The sequence below is a fragment of the Mastigoproctus giganteus genome, chromosome 2, assembly GCF_048544385.1.
Source record: "Mastigoproctus giganteus isolate SK-2022 chromosome 2, ASM4854438v1, whole genome shotgun sequence".
Taxonomy (NCBI): Eukaryota; Metazoa; Arthropoda; class Arachnida; order Uropygi; family Thelyphonidae; genus Mastigoproctus; species Mastigoproctus giganteus.
Window position 1 is genome coordinate 117,015,906 of NC_143576.1, and position 22,666 is coordinate 117,038,571.

Sequence of the window (22,666 nt, forward strand, 5' to 3'; positions counted from 1 at the left end):
TATATGTAGGAGCGCAACTATAATTCTGCTCCTATGGAATTACATAACAGAATATTAAATAGTATTTATATTGGTCTTATGTCTATATGATTATTCTTTTTTCTATATGATTATTTTTATTTTTGTAATAATAAAGTATTGTTAATAGATTACTTCCTTAAAGCAAACTTATCTATAATTAGAAATACTGATCTGTTTAATCCTTACAGGCTTCTACTGGCTTTTCTTCAAAGAGTAGCTCTCCCGACTGTAGTGACTTTCGTAGTATTGTCATTCCATTTACATTAATTATGTCATCCTTCCTAAACAGAGCAGCTATTTCTTCAAAAGTCTTGTTCTTTGTTTCTGGAATCTTCTTGTATGTAAATATCCAAAAGATTGCTAACAAAGCTGTGAATGGGAGGAAGGTGTAGTTTTCAAACACCCTCTGGTAATAAACAAAAGAAAGGAGTTAATATGAATTTTCCATACCAAAAGTATAAGAGTATAAATAAATTTAAGCAATTCAAATTACCAGTGCATCACTATGTTAATAGAAAATATCAACAGTTAAAGAATGTTTGGATTGAAATAATTTAAAATAGGAAAATCAATTTTATTTGTGTTGTTCATTTTAAGAAGTTTTATAATGCAAAAAGTGAAATATAAAATGACATAGTATTACAGGCAGTTCACAATTTATGTTAGGGATGTATTGTTATTATTATTATTATTTTTTTTTGCAGTAGTGGCAACTGATGCAAGAAGTCAAGTTTATATAGCGCCAGCCAAAAAAAAAAAAAAAAAAGCCAACACTTCCCATTTTATCTGTCCATCCCCTTTAACAGTTTATCTAGTTCTTCCTTGAAATTATTCAAACTACTCACCTCTATAGTACCAGGTGGGAGTTTGTTCCAACAATCAAAAACCCTCTGGCCGAGGCAAACTTCTGCATATCAAACCTAAACCATCCTTCTTCAATTTGAATTTATGCCCTCTCATGTGTAGTCTGAGAAAGAAGAAGGATTCCCACTAGCATTGAGCTTGTTCAATCCATTCAACACCTCAATCAGATCTCCTTACTTGTACCTAGTCTCCAGATGCTGCAAAACCGAAACCTTTCCTGGAAAGGGCATCTTTTTTGTGCTCCCCTCACACCAATCCTGATGCTCTTCCCTGCACCTGTTCCAACAGATCCATATCTTTCCTAAAATGAGGCTTCCAGACCATTCTTGGAAAATATAATACGTCAGATTATTGCAATTTTCAATTTCCACTGTAACTGCTGTCTCTTGCCTGTATTAGTTTGTATGGGTAAGAGAAGAAAAAGAGAAAAGATTCTCAAATGACTCCTCCTCCCCTGTGTTATTTAACAAGCAAAGCAAATTAACTCAGGTGCTCGTCCCTCTTCATCTGAAAACATAAGCCTTGTACTATGTTAATTTTGCAACTTCATCTAGGCCTGAGACCGGCTAACCTTAAAAAATTCAATAGTCTACTAAACTGGCAACCAGTACAGTATGTTTTCAAACATTGGCTTACCTAGGTTTTTTTCTTACTGTGGATTTCTGTTAGATACCAACTGGTTATGACTGTTTCAAGGAATATAATCTTTAAGATTTTGCACTCTTCAGAAATGAGTCAAAGCTTTATTTATAACAATTGACCTCTAGAAATACTCTCTTAAGAGTATTTCAAAGGTTAACCAGAAAAGATGTGAAGTGTATTTTTGTTTTTTTCACCTGGCTGAATATCTTCTCACACTCAGATTTTCTTCAGAAATATGAAAATGCTAAAGTTCTTTTCCTCGAGGAGTTTATTAATCTGTCTTTTTTTTTTTTTTTTTCAAAACTACTTTAGGAGCATGAACTGGATTTGGATGCAAGTGTGCAACTCACTAGTAACTGCTTGTATTTTTCTATTGGTTACTTTGAAAAGAGTTTTCAAAGTAACCGATAGAAATGACTTTTCTCCACTTCTAACCTCTTCTTTAATTATACTTGCTCATGTTAGTTTGCACGGGAAGGTATATTTCAGATTTTATTTAACATATATTTCTTTAACTATACTGATAGAACAGTTGCTATTGTTCTACCAGTCTAGTTAAACATTTATCCAATAACAGCCCAAAAATCATTTTTACTTCAGTGGTATGCATTAATGGAAACTATTTCAATCTGTCTCTCCTTTTGGCACATCTTTCTAGATAGTAGTAAATGTCTGCCAAACAGGGCCAGATTGGTATATTTTACTCAGGCGGTTCCCAACAAAATTGGCCCCATCTGAATCACTTTTCGTGTCATGATTAGCCAATAACCAAAATTTGGCATTATCCCTGGTAATGTCAACTCCTGCAACAAAATATTTATCTACTTTCACAGAAAAGAATGCAGTCTCATTTTCAGCATATAAATTAATCTGATGACATGGATAGCCTACTACCCCAAGGCATTTAATCTTCTCTTTTAAAACCCTTTCTACTCCAGTTTTTAGACCTACCATAACAGGGGTGTTATTAACACTAAGTGCGAGAAAGTTTACTAAAGAAATCCCACATGGTTTCAGATTGTTAAGAAGAAGATGCCATATAGTGTACTCTGTTGAGATGCCTTCCAACAATTGCACTAAGAGCAAGGTGTTTTCAGTTTGACAGTTTTTTTTTTTTTTTTTGTTAGGGAACTTTACCATAACAGAACATAAGCTTGGAATTGCGTTGATTACTGCCATCTATAGCAGTTCAGAATGAAATATATTTCAAAACTTCTTCTTTTCCTCTCTGTTCAACTGCAATAACAATGCCAACTGTTTTTATTTTCCCATATAAATATACTTTTTTATATCTTGCAATTGGAATCAAAGGTGACTACAAGACCTAAAAAAATTGCAATGCAAGGTACTGCACATGGGCAGTACCTTGTATTTCAATCCCAGAATAACATTCTGATTGGGTAGTACCACATTCAAGGTGGCAGAAAACGAAAGAGACCTACAGTTCGATATAAAATTCTCTTAGATGTGCAGACAGGCTCTCAATTAATGATATATGGGAATTTTTCCAGCAGGGATTATCCTATTGTATAAGGCAATAGTTAGACTGCACCTAGAGTACTAAATACAGGTCTGGATGTCCCATTTTAATAAGGATGTAGAACTGTTGGAACTAATACAGAAAAGAGCAACGATATTAGTAAATATCAAGAACACAAAAGGGTACTCTTACCATAAAAGACTTCAGGCCTGCAAATTGCAGTGTTTGGAAACTAAGAACCTGCAAGGAGTCCTGATTGATGTGTTTAACTAAACACATCAATCAGGGGGTAAACTAAACGTTGATAGCAACCTTACTCTTTCTTTTCCCCTCGTGTCTTTGCTTGAAAAAAAAAAAAAAAAAAAAAAAAAAAAACACCCCATGAGGAGACAAAAATATGAAAGAAAAAAGGATGGATACAGGACATATGTGCAAAAAATTTGCTTTCAGCCAGAGTGTGTTTGACTGTTGAAACAAACTTTTATTTTTATCAAAGTGCACATTTAAATATTAAATATATTTAAGGAAGAATTATACAAATTATTAGAAAGGATAAATAGATGATGTGGTTATGGGTTTTTGCTGATTCTACATAAGCTTGCTTGCTTCCTTGCATCATTTGTCACTACTAATGCTAATACTTCCTGACAGCACACCACGATTGGCACAACTTTAAGAGAGAGGCGCCTCCTTAGCCATGTGGGAAGGAGCAACAGTGTGTAGCACACACTTCTTGATTAGACCGGGGTTCGAGCCCGTCACCACCAAATACGGAGGGTGTGGAAAGGTCAGGGAATGACCACCACATATCCCTGAGCAATATGGCCTTAGTTGCTAATGCTCCTGAAAACCAAACAAACAACAACAACAACTTTAAGAAAGATTATATTTTCTGATAAATGACCTGTTAAGCATTTAGCACATATGGCACTATTTCTTCATTTTGAAATGCTACATCTATTTTGCATCTTTCTTTACGCTACATGTTGTTGTTGCTACAACATGTTATACTTATTGTGGTTAATGTTCTTATGTTTTTCTATTTCATATGGTAGGAAATACACTTGAAAAAATGCGTCTATATACAATACACCAAGCAAACGTGTTGCAAAAGTGTTTCAGCTAAAACTTGACACACACACACACACACACACACACACACACACACACACACACACACACACACACACACACACACACACACAATATTAACTGTTATATGTAAACATACAGAACAAATATGACATTTCATATTTTCCATATACTTTATGCAGTGCAGTGTGGCATATCTGATGGTCAATTCATTAACCAGTTCATTAATGAAAATAAGTAGTAATTTGCAAAATACCTTAAAAATAAGCTGTAGTTTTACCAGTCAAAAAGGCAGGCTATGTTAAGAAGTGGCCAACCTTTTTTTTTATTTATTTATTTATTTTTTATGTAAACCCCAAACAAGAGAGGTATTAGAACCTATAGTACTTAGTGCCGTGCTTGGGTTGGAGATTGAGGAGACGAAAGAAGATGTTTGTTGACATTGGAATTGAACTTCTGTAGACTGTAATTTTCAGGAAATACGTATGAAGGAAGGTTGTTCCAGAAAATGGCAGTTGAACGAATAAACGAGGAAGATGAAAACTTGGTTCTGTGAGTTTGAAGTTGGACAGTAAATGCATGTTGGCTGGTGGCGTCACATGTTCGAATGGTTTTGAAAGAGAGAGTGGGAATTATAGAAGCCAATTCAGAAGAACAGTGCCCAGGGAAGTATCTGTAGAAAAGGCATGCAGCAGAAACAGTACGTCTATGAGACACTGAGTGGAGAGACTCTGTTAGAGAGGAATCATTAATTAACCTAACTGCCCTCTTCTGAACAGAATCAAGCAGCCTGAGAGAGGTTTTGGGGGCACCACCCCATAGTTGGGAACAATATTTCATGTAGGGCGGATTTGCGATTTGTACAGAGCGAACAGCTGTTTGGAAGAAAAGTAACGCAGAGAGCAAAAGAGAAAAACCACGTTTTTTAGATGCAGAGGAAACAATAGTTGTAATGTGCTTGGGCCAAGAGAGAGCGATTACAAGTCAGGGTAATCTCCAAAAGAGAGATATCATTTTGCCTAGAAATCGGAGTGTCACCAAAGATAAGCATAGAAGCAGAAGAATCCTTTTTGTGAGATATAAGCCAAGACTGAGTTTTAGGAGGATTGAAATCAACTAAGTTGTCTTTGCCCCACTGGAGAATTACCTGGAGATTGGCATTTAAGGAATTGGTAGCAGATTTTCGAGAAGTTGAAGCTGATCGAGCAGGGCAAGGTTTCTCAAAATGGAAAGTGGAATGCAATCAGTTGATTGGGCCTGTTGTGTTACAAAATCGTCTTACAGGGCCCATTTACCTAGAATTTCTGCAAAATGAACTTCCACTGCTATTGGAAAATGTTCCCTTGGCTACAAGGATTGGTATGTACTTTCAGCATGATGGAGCTCCTGCACATTATAACCACCTGGTGATACAATATCTAATCGAACTTTTCCTAAACGATGGATCAGTCGCGGTGGTCCTGTTCATTGGCCAGCAAGATTTCCAAGACCTCACTCCATTAGATTTCTGTTTGTGGGATGGATGAAAAGAACAGTATACAAAGAATAAGTGAATACAAGAGACGAATTTCTTGCTCACATTTTGGATACTGCTGCCCTCATAAAGGAAAGCCAAGACGACCTGAGATGAACAACACGTCATATTACCACAAGAGTTGAAAAGTGCACAAGAGTTAAAAAATTTGTCAATCATTTGTATTTTGTATCATTCAAAAAAAAGTCAATAAACACAAACAATAAAATAAGTCATTTATCGTTCTTTAATACCTCTCATAATGGCTTTGTGCATGCCAATTTCAGCTGTATTTCCGTATCCATTGAGAATTAGACACGTTTATATGAACTTTTTATTATAATCAGAATAATCAAAACTATAACCTCTTCCCATTTGACTGATCCATTTGTTCCAAATGTTTGCCTTGAATTTATTTAAGCTATAAACTTCCACAACAACAGATGGAAGTTTGTTCCAGCAATCAACTACCAACTGGCTAAAGGAAAATTTTTTCTGCACATCTATTCTACAACTGTCTTTCTTCAGTTTGAATCTATACCCCCTTCAGGTTTGTAATCCAGGCAAGGGGAAGAATTCCATCAGCATTGAGACTGCTCAATACATTTGAGCAGGCTCAATGCTGATGGAATTTTTCCTTATACACCTCAATCAGATTGCCCTGCAGGTGCCTATGCTCCAGAAGCTTCAATTTTCAGGACTTAAGCCTTTCTTCATAAGAGCACCCCTTTGCTCCCCTCACCAGTCTTGTTGCCCTTCTATGTACTTATTCTAGCAACTCTACATCATTCCTAAAATGAAGCTTCCAGACCTGTATGCAGTACTCAAGGTGTGGCTTGACCATTCCCTTATACAAGGGAATAATCACCTCCATATCCCTGCTTGCAAAATTCCTGTACAGTGGTGCCTCGCAATTCGACTGTAATCCGTCGCCGAATTGCGGGTCAATATTTTCCATACAAGTTTGTGGCAAATTGATTAATTCGTTGTCGGAGAGAAATACACAATATTATTGACTTTACTATACCATATAACAAACGAAATTACAAAATACATAATGAGTACATATATTTCATTGAGCCTTAGATGTTGGAAGAATGTTTTATTTATCTTGTTCTACCCCTTCTCTTCTCCTTTTGGCTTGAATGGGGGTGAGGAATTGATCAAGGGTGGACTGTCTCTCCCTCTTTTTCAAGATAGCCTTGAAGTGATGCATAGTAGTGTTGTTAAACAAGTCTGTCATTCTAGTTACAACAGCAGTGTTGGGGTGCCATTTTAAACAAGCAGACTGCACCTTCTCCCAATGGAATAAAATTTCTTTAATGGCAGCTGTTGGCATCGGCCCTTTTTCCCTGTCTTCTTCTTCTTCATGTGAAATTTCCTTTTCTCTCTCTTTTGCTTCCTGTTCGCTGAGTGTTTTGAGTTCTTCCATGGTTGGTTCATCATCATGATCCTCCACAAGCTCATCCACATCAGCCTCATCAACTTCTCCTATGTTGAGGTTCTCTGCTGTCGAAATGATTTCTTGCATGGCAGCAGCTGCTTCTGATTCTTCAGTGGCTGGACTGCACTGTTGTCATCCCGAAAAAAGGAAGGAACGAGTTTCTTCCATGATGCATGAAGGGTCCTCTGTGTCACTCCCTCCCAGGCAGTTTTAATACAGGAAATGGCGTGAAGAATATTGAACTCAGTCTTCCAGAACTACTTCAGTGTCTTATCAGAAGAATGAGTCACGTCGAAAAGCTGTGAAAACAAAGCCTTGGTGTAAAGTTTTTTTAAAACAGGCAATTACTTCTTGATCCATGGGTTGGATCAGTGATGTGGTGTTTGGAGGCAAAAACTGGACTTTGATGAAATCAAAGTCAATTTCAAGAATGTTCGCCAAGTCTTGGGGGTGGGCACTAGCATTGTCAAGAATCAGCAGTGCCTTCAAAGGTAAATTGTTGTCATGAGGAATTTTTTTATGCTCGGGGCAAACTCCTCAAAAATCCAATGTTTGAAGACTTTTTGGTCTACCCAGGCTTTTGCATTGGATCTCCACATCACTGGCAGTTTGGACTTGATAATTTTCTTCTCAAATCACTGAGGATTTTTAGAGTGGTAAACGAGAAGTGGCTTTACTTTAAAGTCTCCGCTTGCATTTGTTGCCAATAACAAGGTAAGCCTATCTTTCATAGGCTTATGTCCTGGGAGCGTCACTTCTTCTTGCATGATGTATGTTCGATTTGGTAAGCGCTTCCAAAATAACCCAGTTTCATCCCCATTTAAAATTTGCTGCAGCAAGTAGCCTTCCTTCATGATTAAATTTTCAAATTTTTTCACAAACTCTTCGGCAGCCTTTTTATCTGCACTAGATGCTTCCCCATGTCTGAGAACACTATGGATACCTGTTCTACCTTTGAATCTGTGAAACCACCCACGACTTGCCTTGAATTCATCAGTTTGATCTGAGATACGTCCTGGAATTTTCTTCTGCAATTCTTCAAAAATTAACCTAGCCTTCTCACAGATCATTGCCTGAGTTACTGGATCTCCTTTCATCTGTCTTTCTCTAATCCAGGTAAGAAGCAGCTTTTCCATTTCTTCATTGATTAAAGATTTGTTTCTGTCAGAAATTTTCATTGCTCCAGCGAACACTCTAGCACCTATAATCTTGTCTCTTTGTTGCCAAGGGCGCCTCCATAGCCAGGTGGGAAGGAGCAGCAGTGTGTAGCACACGCTTCTTGATTAGACCATGGTTCGAGCCCGTCACCACCAAATACGGAGGATCCGGAAAGGTCAGGGAATGACCACCGCATATTCCCGGAGCAATATGGCCTTAGTTGCTAATGCTCCTAAAAACCAAATCACAACATCTTTGTTACCAAAAAGTTGCCACGGTTGACCTAGGGACGCCATATTCTTGAGCTACATCTGTAATTGTTCTACCTTTCTGCACTTTATCTATAATTTCTTTCTTCTTTTTTATGCTCAACCAAGTGTGTTTCTTTCCTGAATTATTCCGCTGTTCACTTCTCTTTGGACCCATTATCAAATTTCACTCAAAAAATAAATAACTGCCAAAGCACAAAATTTTTTACTTTATGCGAAATGCAGAATTATAAATTAGCACAAACAACTCGAGCAAACATGAACTCAGACTATGATTATTAACGAGATAATGTTGTCTCATAACTGAGGAAGAACTGATGGCATACCTGTAGCTATCTTTGAGGGCGGCTAACGTAGCTGAACGATTGTAGGATCTATTCCCGCTTTATCTATCATTGGTTAAATGTTACTCCCGCTCTTTAATACCATTGGTTAAAATGTATGACGCAACCATCACTATTTAGCGCTTTTTAGTAATGTTAAACGCAATTACTTAGTCCATCAAAGAATTCTATCGTGCAATATCGTGTAGCATTTGCGCCGGCCCGCGAAATTCGACTGTCAAATTGCGAGGCACCACTGTATATCATTTACAAGATCCCATGACCTACTCTGGCAGCCTCTCTGCACTGCTCAGAAAACTTCATATCTGACTGCACAATTACCCCAAGTCCCTTTCATTCTCCACTACCTGAGTGTAACACCACCCAGTTGGTACATTTCTCTGGGGTTACTGCTACCCATATGCAGTACTTTGCATTTGTCAATGTTAAAAAGTCAGTTGCCACTTCTCAGTCCATTTGCCCAACTTTTCCAGATCCTGTTGCAGCAGCATACTGTCATTACTGGTATTAACAACCCGGCCAACCTTTGTATCATCTGCAAACATTGATATTAAGCTTGATATACCTTCATCAATATCATTGATAAATATACAAAACAACCATGGGCCCCAGTACCTGTGAGAGACCACTAATAACATTAGTGGTGTCTCTCAGGGTTTGGTGTTGGATCCACTGATTTTCAAACATTTATTGTGAACTAAAAAAAATGTGTCAATTATTTGTGTTTTGTATGATTCAAAAAGTCAATAAATACAAACAATGAGTAATTTATCGTTCTTTAATATCTCTCATAATGGCTTTGTGCATGCCAGTTTCAAACATCTGTATCTCTGTAACCCATTGAGAGTTGGAAACATGTTCACTATTGCAACACTGGGGTATACCTTCCACTGAAGAGAAGCCAACAAGCCTTGAAATGGTGCTGTTTGGGTGGTGTATCTGCTGAGAATAAGTAATATTAGTCAACTCCAATGGTGAAGCGTTACTTATTTGAGGTAGTGCAATACCATAGCAACTCACTGTGAAGGTATTCACCATATGAGATATAATTAAAACAATGCCAATTTACCTGCTTCGGTAGTTCACTACAAACAAAATATGGTGAAATGGCACTAACCTGTCCACTAATAAGTGATTTTTAATATAAAATAAATATACAGTGGACTTCTCTATTACGAACTTCTATTTAACAAATTTCTCTATATTACGAATTTTTTCACAAAACTTTGCACCTTTAAATGAAATTACATGTAAAATTAACCCCATATAGTGAAGTGTTAATCTCTCTATAACAAATTTTTTAAAAAATTAGTAAAAGCATTTTTGAAGATTTTCAAGCATTTACTGCTAAACAGCTGCTCAAATATACTGCCTCCTTCCTTCCGAAATTGTGCATTAGCATCTGGAATTAAATAATCATCCTTTTAGTGAACACTTGTGGCCATTGACGACCATAGGAGGGTCTTTGTTTCATTTTTGTTACAGTTATTAAACCAAATGGGTTTTCTTAAAAGTGGTCGTAAACTTTACAATAAATAGGGTAGATTTGTAAATTGATGTTGGCTCGGGGGAAAATGAAATTCGCTGTGGTAAACCTTTAGCGTACTGCAGCGGCAATACACAGAATGCTACCATAGTCGGTTTTTAGTAACGCCTACTGAGTGACATTTGCTTCTCACCTCAACTGTACCATGTGACCTTCCTGTCAATCTTTATATGATATGTCCGTTCTCATCTAACTGGACTCCCAGTAGATGGTTTTCACGAATTTTTTTTTTTTAATTTCATTTGTCATCAATCACATAGGCTACATGCACTTGTATTTATTTTTTTTCTGAAAAGTAACATACAGCATACATTAATCATAAATTTTCTTTCGTGTATATATGAATGAAAGCAGAATAAAACAAATTCACAAAGTCATATATTTCTTCAAAGTGATTGATAGGAAAGGTCACGTGATACTGTTGAATTGGCAAGCGAACGTCATTGAGTAGGCGGTACTAACAATTCACTATATGGCCAGCGTCACAGAGAAGTAAGATACAGAGTGGACTCTTGCTCAATTCATCCCAGCGCTCTCACTTTCAGAACATGAAACTAACACGGCAATCTGTGGCCATCAAAACTCACTGAATAATAACGCGCATTCCCAATGCTAATAAAGTTGCTAAAATGTGGTTGCTTCTGTGTCTCGATTTCTAGTGTTTGTTGAACATAGAAATTTTGTTTTAATTAGTCCTTTTTTACTATTGTTATAATTATTTGTGTATTTATTTTTCGATTATTATAATTATCTGCTGTCATGCACAGAAAAGTGTTTCGTGTGCAATAAATGTGGCTGCGATTGTACTCATTTCCAAAAGAACGTTTAAGGTAATTTATCAGAATCCATAGAACTAGGAAATATTTAATGAAATGTCAAAAAAAAAAAAAGAAAGAAAAAAGTGAACAGATAATTAATAACGTGGTTGCTACTTTCTTTTGAGTTCTAGTGTTCGTTCAACGTAGCAATTTTGTTTTACATAGCTTTTTAAAAATTTTTTTTTTTTACTATTATAATTATCTGCTGACATCGTGCACAGAAATAAGTGTTTTGTGTGCGATAAATCTGGAGTTCGATTGTACCGATTTCTGAAAGAACATTTAAGATAATTTTTCAGAATTGATAAAACCTGGAAATGTTAAAAAAAAAAAAAATACTGAATAGCTAATTAATAACTAATTCATAACTCATTACACTAATTTATATGAATAGTGTATTGATCGAAATAATAGTTTATGAAATAATTAAAAAATGAATAGCAAATGCTTAGAAAACGGTACTCACGTTGTATAAATTTGCAATAAATTTTTTTGGTAGATGGTGGTTAAATTTAGGTTGGAAGAAGCATTAAAAAGAACTAAAGCGGGGAATGGGGTGAAAATATTTTAAACAGATTTTAAAATGAGTGCAAGGAAGTAGAAATGCAGATCTCCAATCCTTGGTTGTCATAAAGAGGTTAAAAGACGTAAATGAAAAAAAAGAGAGAAGACTGGTGGTGCCAATAGTCATTACAAGGGACTTTCATAAGTAAACCGTCATAGTTCTTTTTAATGCTTCTTCCAACTTAAATTTAACCACCATCTACCAAAAAAATTTATTGCAGATTTATACAAGGTGAGTACCGTTTTCTAAGCATTTGCTATTCATTTTTTAGTCAGATTTATCACGGTATTATAAGGTTACTATAATTTCACTATTGTGAAATAATTAAATTATTCCATAAAAAAACTTCATGAAATATGTCATAACATCTTTACTGTTTCTGAAATCAAGTCAAGTCAGCCAGAGTCTCACTGACAAAGTGAAAGAGTTATAATTGCCCAGGTACTGTGGGGATATAGATATTTATGTTTAAAATGTATTGGCATATGCCTCAGGTTACCTAGCTAGAAATATTTTAAAGATCAATAATTGTGAAACATATAAAGATTTACTATTAGGCCCAAAAGATCATGATATGGACAAATTGTTGTATTAATGTTAATGAGAGAGAGAGTATGTATTAAAATGGCCATCAAAGGAATTATTGAATAAAATGAGAAATGTATCAGATATTTTTCTTTTCTGAAGTGTATTTGTTATTTCATAAGGAAAAAGTTCTACAAAAATTTTACGCTAAAACAAGTTTTATTGACTTAGAGTGGTTTGGGAACCAGGAGTACCAAGCACATGTGCAAAAAGTGCTTATTTAGTCTATCTTGTAAATTTTGAAAGAACAAAAAGTGAATAATATGAATTTGGCTTGTCTGTCCAGTCAAGCACGAAACTCCCATTAAAAACTATTGAAACGTGTTAAACACGTGTAACTGGGAAATGTTAAGCATGTGCTGTGAAAGATAGAAGGGAAAATTGTTGTGATTTGATTTTTCTGGGGAAAACTGTGTCATGATTTCTCTTTTTTAGAGATCACTTGTATCAGAGCAATATTACATATACCTTAATGATAAATAACATATAGCTCCATTATTGAGTTTGAATTCTATTGTCTGATAAATTCCACACTGCTGAAGTATTTGCCAAACATTTGTCAAGGATTGAGACTATTGATATGGAGCCTTTGGTTTCATTTCCTGGTTGAGATCTGTTGATCAATGAGGATGACCAAAACTTAGCATCGAAGAATATGAAAAATGACAATTAGTAAATTAATAAGAGGAGTATACCTCAATATAGTACGTGGAACACTTCCGTATGATACCCTCCAGAAATTAAAACGGAAAAAAAAAAAAACGAAAAAATCGACAACTTACCGATACATTAAAGTAAAATATAAATAATTAAAGTAAAATATAAATAATTAAATAATCAATTTAACACAATTCAAAATCAATTAAAATTCAAATTAACGCAATTAAAAGAATCTAACGAAAATATTCAAAACGATTTTCCTTCCTGAAGCTGACAATGCTTTTCGACCGACTGTCGTGATCACAGGAATGAAAATTACCGAATCAGGCTAAACCTGCAACTTAAATAGTGATTATGTGTCTTCGCGCATGCGCGTAAAGGTCCACGCATCGGAGATCAAATATGGCCGCCGAACATTAACAGAATTCTCGTGTAATTTAATTTCAACGGTTTCTGCAATTAATAGTCGCGTATAATTACGTTGAACGTTAAGTATTTTGGCCTCGTTAAATAAAAAAGTATGTTTTTCGTTAATGGCATGAAATGCTAATTCTGATGCTGCTGAACGAGAAGCACGAACTGAGGCTTCGTGTTGATTTACACGGATATTAAGAGAAAACCGCGTCGAACCCTGATAAGACGAGTCGCAATCACCGCAAGAAATGTTGTATACTAGATCATTAATTTGTGTTGCGAACGCCGAAAGAACCGAGCGATTGTTCAGTATAGTGTGTAACTTCCGTATAGGCCTAGCTATAATCTTAAATTCGGTATCTTTAAAGAATCTGTTAAGCTGTTTGTGCCACTGTTCAACATATGGGACAGAAATAAAGTATTTTTTGATATTACTATTGTTGATTGGTGCAGTATTTTGTATCCTATCCTTAGCTTGTACCCTAATTCGATTTATTGTGTTAATGGGATAACCCCTGTTCAAGAATCTGCTAGTTAATATTTGTATTTCTGAGTCTAAAGCAGAATCCGTCGTTGAATATTTATAGGCATTTAGAAATTGATTAAAGATAATCGATCTTTTGTAGGTGAACGGGTGGTAGCTATTATAATGTAGAAGCATACCGGTGTTTGTGGGTTTTCGATAGATGCTAAATTGTATTTTGTTCGAGTCCCGGATAAGCGTGAAATTTAGAAAGTTTAATGACTTAGTATCCGTATCTTCCCTTTCCAATGTAAATTTGAGTCTAGAATGAATATTATTAAACGAATGTAAAATGTCTTGGATAGTACTACTATCGGTAATAACTAGAACATCGTCTAAATACCTCCCATAGTATGTGATACGGGGACGAAAAGGTGTCAAATGTATCTGCTCAATCGTTGAGAGATAGATCTCTGACATTAAGCCACTCAGGCTCAAACCCATTGGTAATCCAAAAATTTGTTTGTACACCTTGTCTCGAAAGGTGATGTAGTTAGCCTCAACTAATAGTTTAATTAAGTGAAAAATCTCCTTTATAGGCAGCTTCGTATAATTAATCGGTGTCGAGTTTTTATTTAACATATCCCAAATAATATCTAATGTGTATTCAACGTTTACATTCGTATATAATGAGGTAACATCTAATGAGAATAAATTGTCATTGTCGCCGAGTCTACAGTCTTTAAGATTATTAAATAATGTATCGTAATTCTTAATCCCAAATTGTATAACCTGTCTAAAAGGTTTTATAATGCTATATACATGTGTGGCTAAGGCTGAAAATGCCGAGTTCCTGTAGGAAACAATAGGTCGAATCGGAAATCCAGGCTTGTGTAATTTTACCTGACCAAAAAGTGCAGGAATATTGTATGTTCTGGACTTCAATTCCTTCAACTGAACCATAGTAATGTAGTCGTTTTTACGATATGTGGTTAACGTTTTATTGTATTGATTTACCAAATTGGTAAACAGTGTCGGGTCCACTTCACAATAAGTGGAGGTATCAGATACAACTGAATCTAACTTATTAATATAATCATGTTTATCTAGTATTACCACTGTATCTCCTTTATCTGCCCTCTGTATAATAATGTCCTTATTTTCTCGAAGTTCTCGTAAAGCTGAACTGTCATGTGTATTCAATTTAGGAAGTCGCGTTTCTTTTATGTTATTCACTACTTGGTTAACTTGTTGAATAAATATATCTTTTTGTGGAACACTACGAAGTCCAAATTCAATATCAATTACGCATTGTTTTTTTGGCAGCTTTCGAGGTGGTAAATTATAATTTAATCCTTTGGATAAAAGTGAAATCTGGTCCTGCGATAGTGTACACGAGGAAAGATTTGTAACCTGTTGATATGTCGGTTCGTTGGATACTGGGTGAGGGGGTGTTCGTGAACTAGCCGACATATTCTGTGGTAGTGCGTTATGTGTCTGTGGGGGGGATGTCACCCAACTCGTGTGAACTTGGTCGCAAGCTCGCAACAATGTGTTAGAATTCGCATGAACGTGTCTTGAACTATTCGATAATGTTTGAAACTTATTAACGTGTCTGTTTTTTATTTCTGAGGCTTGTGCTTCCCGTCGCAAACCTATGGAAGTCTTCAATACAGACCAATCGTTCGGATGTAGATAATTTTTTAAGTTTCAAACATTATCGAATAGTTCAAGACACGTTCATGCGAATTCTAACACATTGTTGCGAGCTTGCGACCAAGTTCACACGAGTTGGGTGACATCCCCCCCACAGACACATAACGCACTACCACAGAATATGTCGGCTAGTTCACGAACACCCCCTCACCCAGTATCCAACGAACCGACATATCAACAGGTTACAAATCTTTCCTCGTGTACACTATCGCAGGACCAGATTTCACTTTTATCCAAAGGATTAAATTATAATTTACCACCTCGAAAGCTGCCAAAAAAACAATGCGTAATTGATATTGAATTTGGACTTCGTAGTGTTCCACAAAAAGATATATTTATTCAACAAGTTAACCAAGTAGTGAATAACATAAAAGAAACGCGACTTCCTAAATTGAATACACATGACAGTTCAGCTTTACGAGAACTTCGAGAAAATAAGGACATTATTATACAGAGGGCAGATAAAGGAGATACAGTGGTAATACTAGATAAACATGATTATATTAATAAGTTAGATTCAGTTGTATCTGATACCTCCACTTATTGTGAAGTGGACCCGACACTGTTTACCAATTTGGTAAATCAATACAATAAAACGTTAACCACATATCGTAAAAACGACTACATTACTATGGTTCAGTTGAAGGAATTGAAGTCCAGAACATACAATATTCCTGCACTTTTTGGTCAGGTAAAATTACACAAGCCTGGATTTCCGATTCGACCTATTGTTTCCTACAGGAACTCGGCATTTTCAGCCTTAGCCACACATGTATATAGCATTATAAAACCTTTTAGACAGGTTATACAATTTGGGATTAAGAATTACGATACATTATTTAATAATCTTAAAGACTGTAGACTCGGCGACAATGACAATTTATTCTCATTAGATGTTACCTCATTATATACGAATGTAAACGTTGAATACACATTAGATATTATTTGGGATATGTTAAATAAAAACTCGACACCGATTAATTATACGAAGCTGCCTATAAAGGAGATTTTTCACTTAATTAAACTATTAGTTGAGGCTAACTACATCACCTTTCGAGACAAGGTGTACAAACAAATTTTTGGATTACCAATGGGTTTGAGCCTGAGTGGCTTAATGTCAGAGATCTATCTCTCAACGATTGAGCAGATACATTTGACACCTTTTCGTCCCCGTATCACATACTATGGGAGGTATTTAGACGATGTTCTAGTTATTACCGATAGTAGTACTATCCAAGACATTTTACATTCGTTTAATAATATTCATTCTAGACTCAAATTTACATTGGAAAGGGAAGATACGGATACTAAGTCATTAAACTTTCTAAATTTCACGCTTATCCGGGACTCGAACAAAATACAATTTAGCATCTATCGAAAACCCACAAACACCGGTATGCTTCTACATTATAATAGCTACCACCCGTTCACCTACAAAAGATCGATTATCTTTAATCAATTTCTAAATGCCTATAAATATTCAACGACGGATTCTGCTTTAGACTCAGAAATACAAATATTAACTAGCAGATTCTTGAACAGGGGTTATCCCATTAACACAATAAATCGAATTAGGGTACAAGCTAAGGATAGGATACAAAATACTGCACCAATCAACAATAGTAATATCAAAAAATACTTTATTTCTGTCCCATATGTTGAACAGTGGCACAAACAGCTTAACAGATTCTTTAAAGATACCGAATTTAAGATTATAGCTAGGCCTATACGGAAGTTACACACTATACTGAACAATCGCTCGGTTCTTTCGGCGTTCGCAACACAAATTAATGATCTAGTATACAACATTTCTTGCGGTGATTGCGACTCGTCTTATCAGGGTTCGACGCGGTTTTCTCTTAATATCCGTGTAAATCAACACGAAGCCTCAGTTCGTGCTTCTCGTTCAGCAGCATCAGAATTAGCATTTCATGCCATTAACGAAAAACATACTTTTTTATTTAACGAGGCCAAAATACTTAACGTTCAACGTAATTATACGCGACTATTAATTGCAGAAACCGTTGAAATTAAATTACACGAGAATTCTGTTAATGTTCGGCGGCCATATTTGATCTCCGATGCGTGGACCTTTACGCGCATGCGCGAAGACACATAATCACTATTTAAGTTGCAGGTTTAGCCTGATTCGGTAATTTTCATTCCTGTGATCACGACAGTCGGTCGAAAAGCATTGTCAGCTTCAGGAAGGAAAATCGTTTTGAATATTTTCGTTAGATTCTTTTAATTGCGTTAATTTGAATTTTAATTGATTTTGAATTGTGTTAAATTGATTATTTAATTATTTATATTTTACTTTAATTATTTATATTTTACTTTAATGTATCGGTAAGTTGTCGATTTTTTCGTTTTTTTTTTTTTCCGTTTTAATTTCTGGAGGGTATCATACGGAAGTGTTCCACGTACTATATTGAGGTATACTCCTCTTATTAATTTACTAATATTATTATCAACGTAGAACATATTGAGTATTACAGCTCTGATTCATACTATCTGAAAAATGACAATACAAAAGACCCAGGTGACTCACCAACTGTATTTTGTAAAAAGTCTGTCACTACTCTTAATTCTATCATGCTTCATATTTGCAACTTATAACTGAGATTGGGCATTTACCCAAAGCATTTCAATCAGGTTAACATACTTCTGGTATTCAAAAAAGGTGACAAGTGGTCTGTATAAGATTTCAGACTATTTCCCAGCAAAAAAGCCTTTCTAAACTATTTAATGCAGTAGTGCATAAACAACTTTTCAATTTTTTCAATATCAAAATCAATATGGCTTTAGTTGTGGAAAGTCAGCATGTGTATGTAAGTTTTCTCTGGGATTCCTATTGCTGTTATCTAGGGTCACATTGCTGTTGTGGCTAACGAGCTGTATAATACAATGTTCCAACAGTGTCATCATCCACCAAGTGAAGCCTGAACCATTTATCCAACTCTGTGTATATGTATGTGTGTTCTCTGTGAACATATTGCTGCTAGGTTCTTGTGTAGGGTCACATTGCTCTTCTATCTGAGAAACTATATAATGCAATGTTCCCAGTGTCATTAACAATCAAGTGAAGTCAACTTTTTATCTAACTCAGTGTATATGTTTGTGTGTGTTCTCTAGGAGCCCTATTGCTGTTAGGTTGGGTCACATTACTCTCTGGAGTCTGAGGAGCTATGCAATGTTTCCACATTGTCATTAACAATCAAGTTGTTGTTGTTGTTGTATTTGGGTTTTTGGCACAAGGGCCTCTTGGGCCATATTCAATATTTGCTTATACAAATTTCTCATGTTATTGTGATCACAGGCTATTATAAAGATTTATCTGTTTCAAATAAGTAAACAGTTTCTCCAAATTTGCGTCATTGCCAAAATCTGCAATAAGGTAGATTACGACATGGTAGATTATCGGTTCCTTCAAGTGGGATAGGGAGGTAAAGCTTGATTTTCTGGTAGTTGAAAGTTGGGGACATTCAATGACAATATGATTTATTGTTAGCTGCAACTGGCAAAAGAAACACTGAGGAGGGTTCTCTCCCATAAGCAAATACAGATGAGTTGGATGTGAATGACCGATGCGGAGCCTTGCTAGAATTACTTCTCGTCGCCTGCTTTTCCTGATACCAGATGTCCACAGTTTTGGCTCTTTTTTTATCTGCAGCAGTTTATTATTTATTTGAGCTTTCCAGAGGTCAGACCATTGCTTCCTACATGATGTTTCAATAATGGATTTGTATTCGGTGTAGGGCACTTTTAGTTGCCTGGAAGAGCCTGAGTCAGGGTGTTTAGTGGTGGCGTCCGCTTGTTCATTACCTGGAATGCCTACATGACCAGGTATCCAGCAGAAGGTAACCTTCTGGTTGGCTTTTTGACAATAAAATAACTTAGACCGTATCTCTTTAAGAATCGGATGAAAGGGCGACATGGTAGATTGAATGGCAGTGATTGCACTTAAGGAGTCTGTGTATATCAGAGATTGCTTTATACAGCTGTTGTGTATTCTATCTAGAGATAGTTTTATTGCAAATAATTCTGCAGTATAAATACTGCATTCTGTAGGAAGAGATGCAGCAACTGAGAAGGTGGAAGAAACTGCTGCAGCACCAATGGCTGCATCTGTTTTGGAGCCATCAGTATAGATAGGTATTTTATCTGAGTTTTCCAATGAATGAGTTTTATGGAGCTGTTGATATTTTCCAGAGAGAATTTTTCCCATTTTAAAAAGAAACTGTTGCAGAGAGGTGAGAATTCAGTCCAGGGAGTTTCAGGAGTAGCAAGGTCTTGGAATATGTTCTGAAATTTAATATCCCAACTAATCATGAGTTCTTGCGGTCGAATCCCTGCGGGGCAGTTTTCATTAGGCTTATTGTGATATAATTCAGCATATTGAGGATCAAACAGGTATTGCCAGCTGGGGTGGGATGGTATGCTTTTAATTTTTGCTGCATAATTACACAATAAGGATTTTCTCCTGAGATGCAAAGGGGGTTTATTTGCCTCAATATACAGGCTGTAGACTGGAGATTTTCTGAAAGCTCCCACAGCTATCCTAAGAGCACTATGCTGTATGGTATTCAGACGTAATAGTGAACTTTTCCTAGTGGAGTCATAGACAAGTGATCCATAATCTAATCATGATATTATTAAAGCTCTATAGCGATGAAGGAGAGAGCTTCTGTCAGAACCCCAGGACATAGCAGAGAATGCTCTTAGGATGTTCGGTTTTTTAAGACATGTAGTTCGAAGGAAAGCAATATGGGAGGCAAAATTAAGTTTATTATCTTAAATATAATCCCAACAGACGAAAATTGTTAGTGACAGGAATCAGGTTGTTTTTTAAAAATATTTCTGGATCTGGGTGAAGTTTGCATGTTTTACAAAAATGAATCGCACTAGATTTCTTTTCTGATAGGGAATAGCCATTCCACAATGCCCATGATTCGATTTTGGCGAGGGAAATTTGAAGTTGTCTTTCAATGGTGTTCATGGTTTGGGATTGACAGAAAACAATGAGGTCATCAGTGAACATATACGATTCTACTCTATTCAGTACATCCTGTGTCATGTTTGTAATTCTTATTGCAAATAATGTCGGACTAAGAATGGACCCCTGAGGAACACCCTCCTCTTGTTCAAATGATTTGGATAAATTGTTCATGGATCTAACCTGAAATGTTCTGTGGCATAGGAAGTTTTGTATAAAGTGGGGTAAATGACCTCTGAAGCCAAAAGAATGAAGATCTTGAAGTACACCATATCGCCAGGTGTTATCAAAGGCTTTCTCAATATCGAGATTGATCATGACCAGATGTTGTCCCCTTATGAAGGGGACAACATCTTTTATCATTACATCTAACGTGGGCTGGTTCTTTCGAAACTCATACTGATTTCTATTTAGCAAGTTGTTTGTTTCCAGGAACCACGTTAGCCACCCGTGAACCATTTTTTCCAGGACTTTGCCTAAACAGCTGGTCAGTGAAATTGGCCTGTAATTATGCGGAAAGCTGCGATCCTTTCCTGGCTTTGGAAAGGCTAGTATAATTGAGTGATGCCAGGAGTTTGGGAAACTATTTTCTAGAAATATTCGATTGTAATATTTTAACAATGCCCTTTTTGTTCTGTTGTTTAGTTGGCTTATCATGACGTAGTAGATCCCATCTGGACCAGCAGCACTACTGGATGTTTTATTGAGCACCCCTAAAAGTTCTGTTAATGTAAATGGCTGGTTGTATGGGTGTGAAACTAGTAGAGAAATTGATCTTATGCTGCTCTGATGATTCTTTAATTTGCTGAAAGATTGGGTTGTAGGTGGATACACCTGATATTCTGGCAAATGATTCGGCTAAGGCATTTGCAATTTCTGCTGGAGAGGACAACTCCTTTCCTTTCCAGTTTAATATTGAAGCCGGGGACTGCACATATTTGCAATCAAGTGTTTGTATTTTCTTCCAGATGAGTCTGATATCTGTGTCCTTGTTTATACTAGAGGAAAAGCTAATCCATGCTTCTTTTTTTGCTTTCCTTCTTATTTGGCGGAACTTGGCTTTCATTCTTTTAAAACTAATTAGGTTACTGGTTGTGGGGATTTTGCAAAACAAATTCCAAGCCCTATTTTTTTCCCGTTTAGTGTATGTCCAATCCGGATTCCACCAGTAATTACCGTGTTTGCATTTCCCAGGCAAGGACTTTGGTATTGTAGAGTTGGCAGCTTGTAATATTTGATTAGTTATATGTTGTGTGACATAATCTATGGGCTGGAGTTGGATTATTTCATCATCTAACTGAACATTTGAAGCGTATTCATTCCAGTGTGCCCCAGGAAATTTCCATTTGGAGTGACCCGGAAAAGGGGAGTTACCCGTGTTTGCAGCTTGCAGAGAATTGGTAGATGATCACTATTTAGTGGATTTTCAAGAACAGACCACTCTGTATTAGTACATATGGAGGGAGAGCAGATTGAAAGGTCTACTGCACTCATGGATCCTGTAGAAAAATGAATATAGGTAGGCTCACCAGATTTTTCAAAAGGGTAAGTTGACAAACATCGAGAAGAGTTTCTATTAGTTTACCTCTTTTGTCGATTGTTGGAGATCCCCACAGTGAATGATGAGCATTGAAGTTTCTGAGCAAATAGAAAGGAGGTGGTAGCTGGTCTATTAGATTTTCTAGATTTTCTGAGGAGAATGAGGAATTTGGAGGAATATATATAGATGCTATTGTAATAGCCATGCCAATTTCTGCGTGCATTGCCACTACCTCAAAAGGAGTCTGAAGAGCAACAGGTTTGGATGGAATATTATTTCTAACAAGAACAGCCACGCCTCCACGGGCTGGTGAGTCGATACTCCTATCTCTTCTGAACATGGTATAATTTTTAATGGTAGGACACACTTGTGGATTTAAATAGGTTTCTTGTAGGAATATACCTGCTGGTTCATAGCGGTTGATGAGATCATGCAAGTCGTGTTTTGCATTACGAAAGCCTCTACAATTCCACTGAAGGATTCTTTCCATTATGCATTCTTGTTAGTTGTTTTTGTTTCAGACTGCTTTTTGGTTG

The 22,666-nt window shown here is 36.3% G+C and overlaps 1 protein-coding gene across 4 annotated transcripts in view; it reads right to left on the reverse strand.

Moving 5' to 3' along the window:
• LOC150089519 (glucose transporter type 1-like) overlaps positions 1 to 22,666 on the reverse strand; it is a 1,237,972-nt gene that overhangs the window by 60,407 nt on the left and 1,154,899 nt on the right. For all 4 annotated transcript variants that reach the window (XM_090368637.1, XM_090368634.1, XM_090368635.1 and 1 more), the window contains one exon: positions 208 to 427. In XM_090368637.1, the coding sequence (XP_090224763.1) occupies positions 208 to 427 (220 nt within the window). The remainder of the gene's footprint in view (positions 1 to 207; positions 428 to 22,666) is intronic.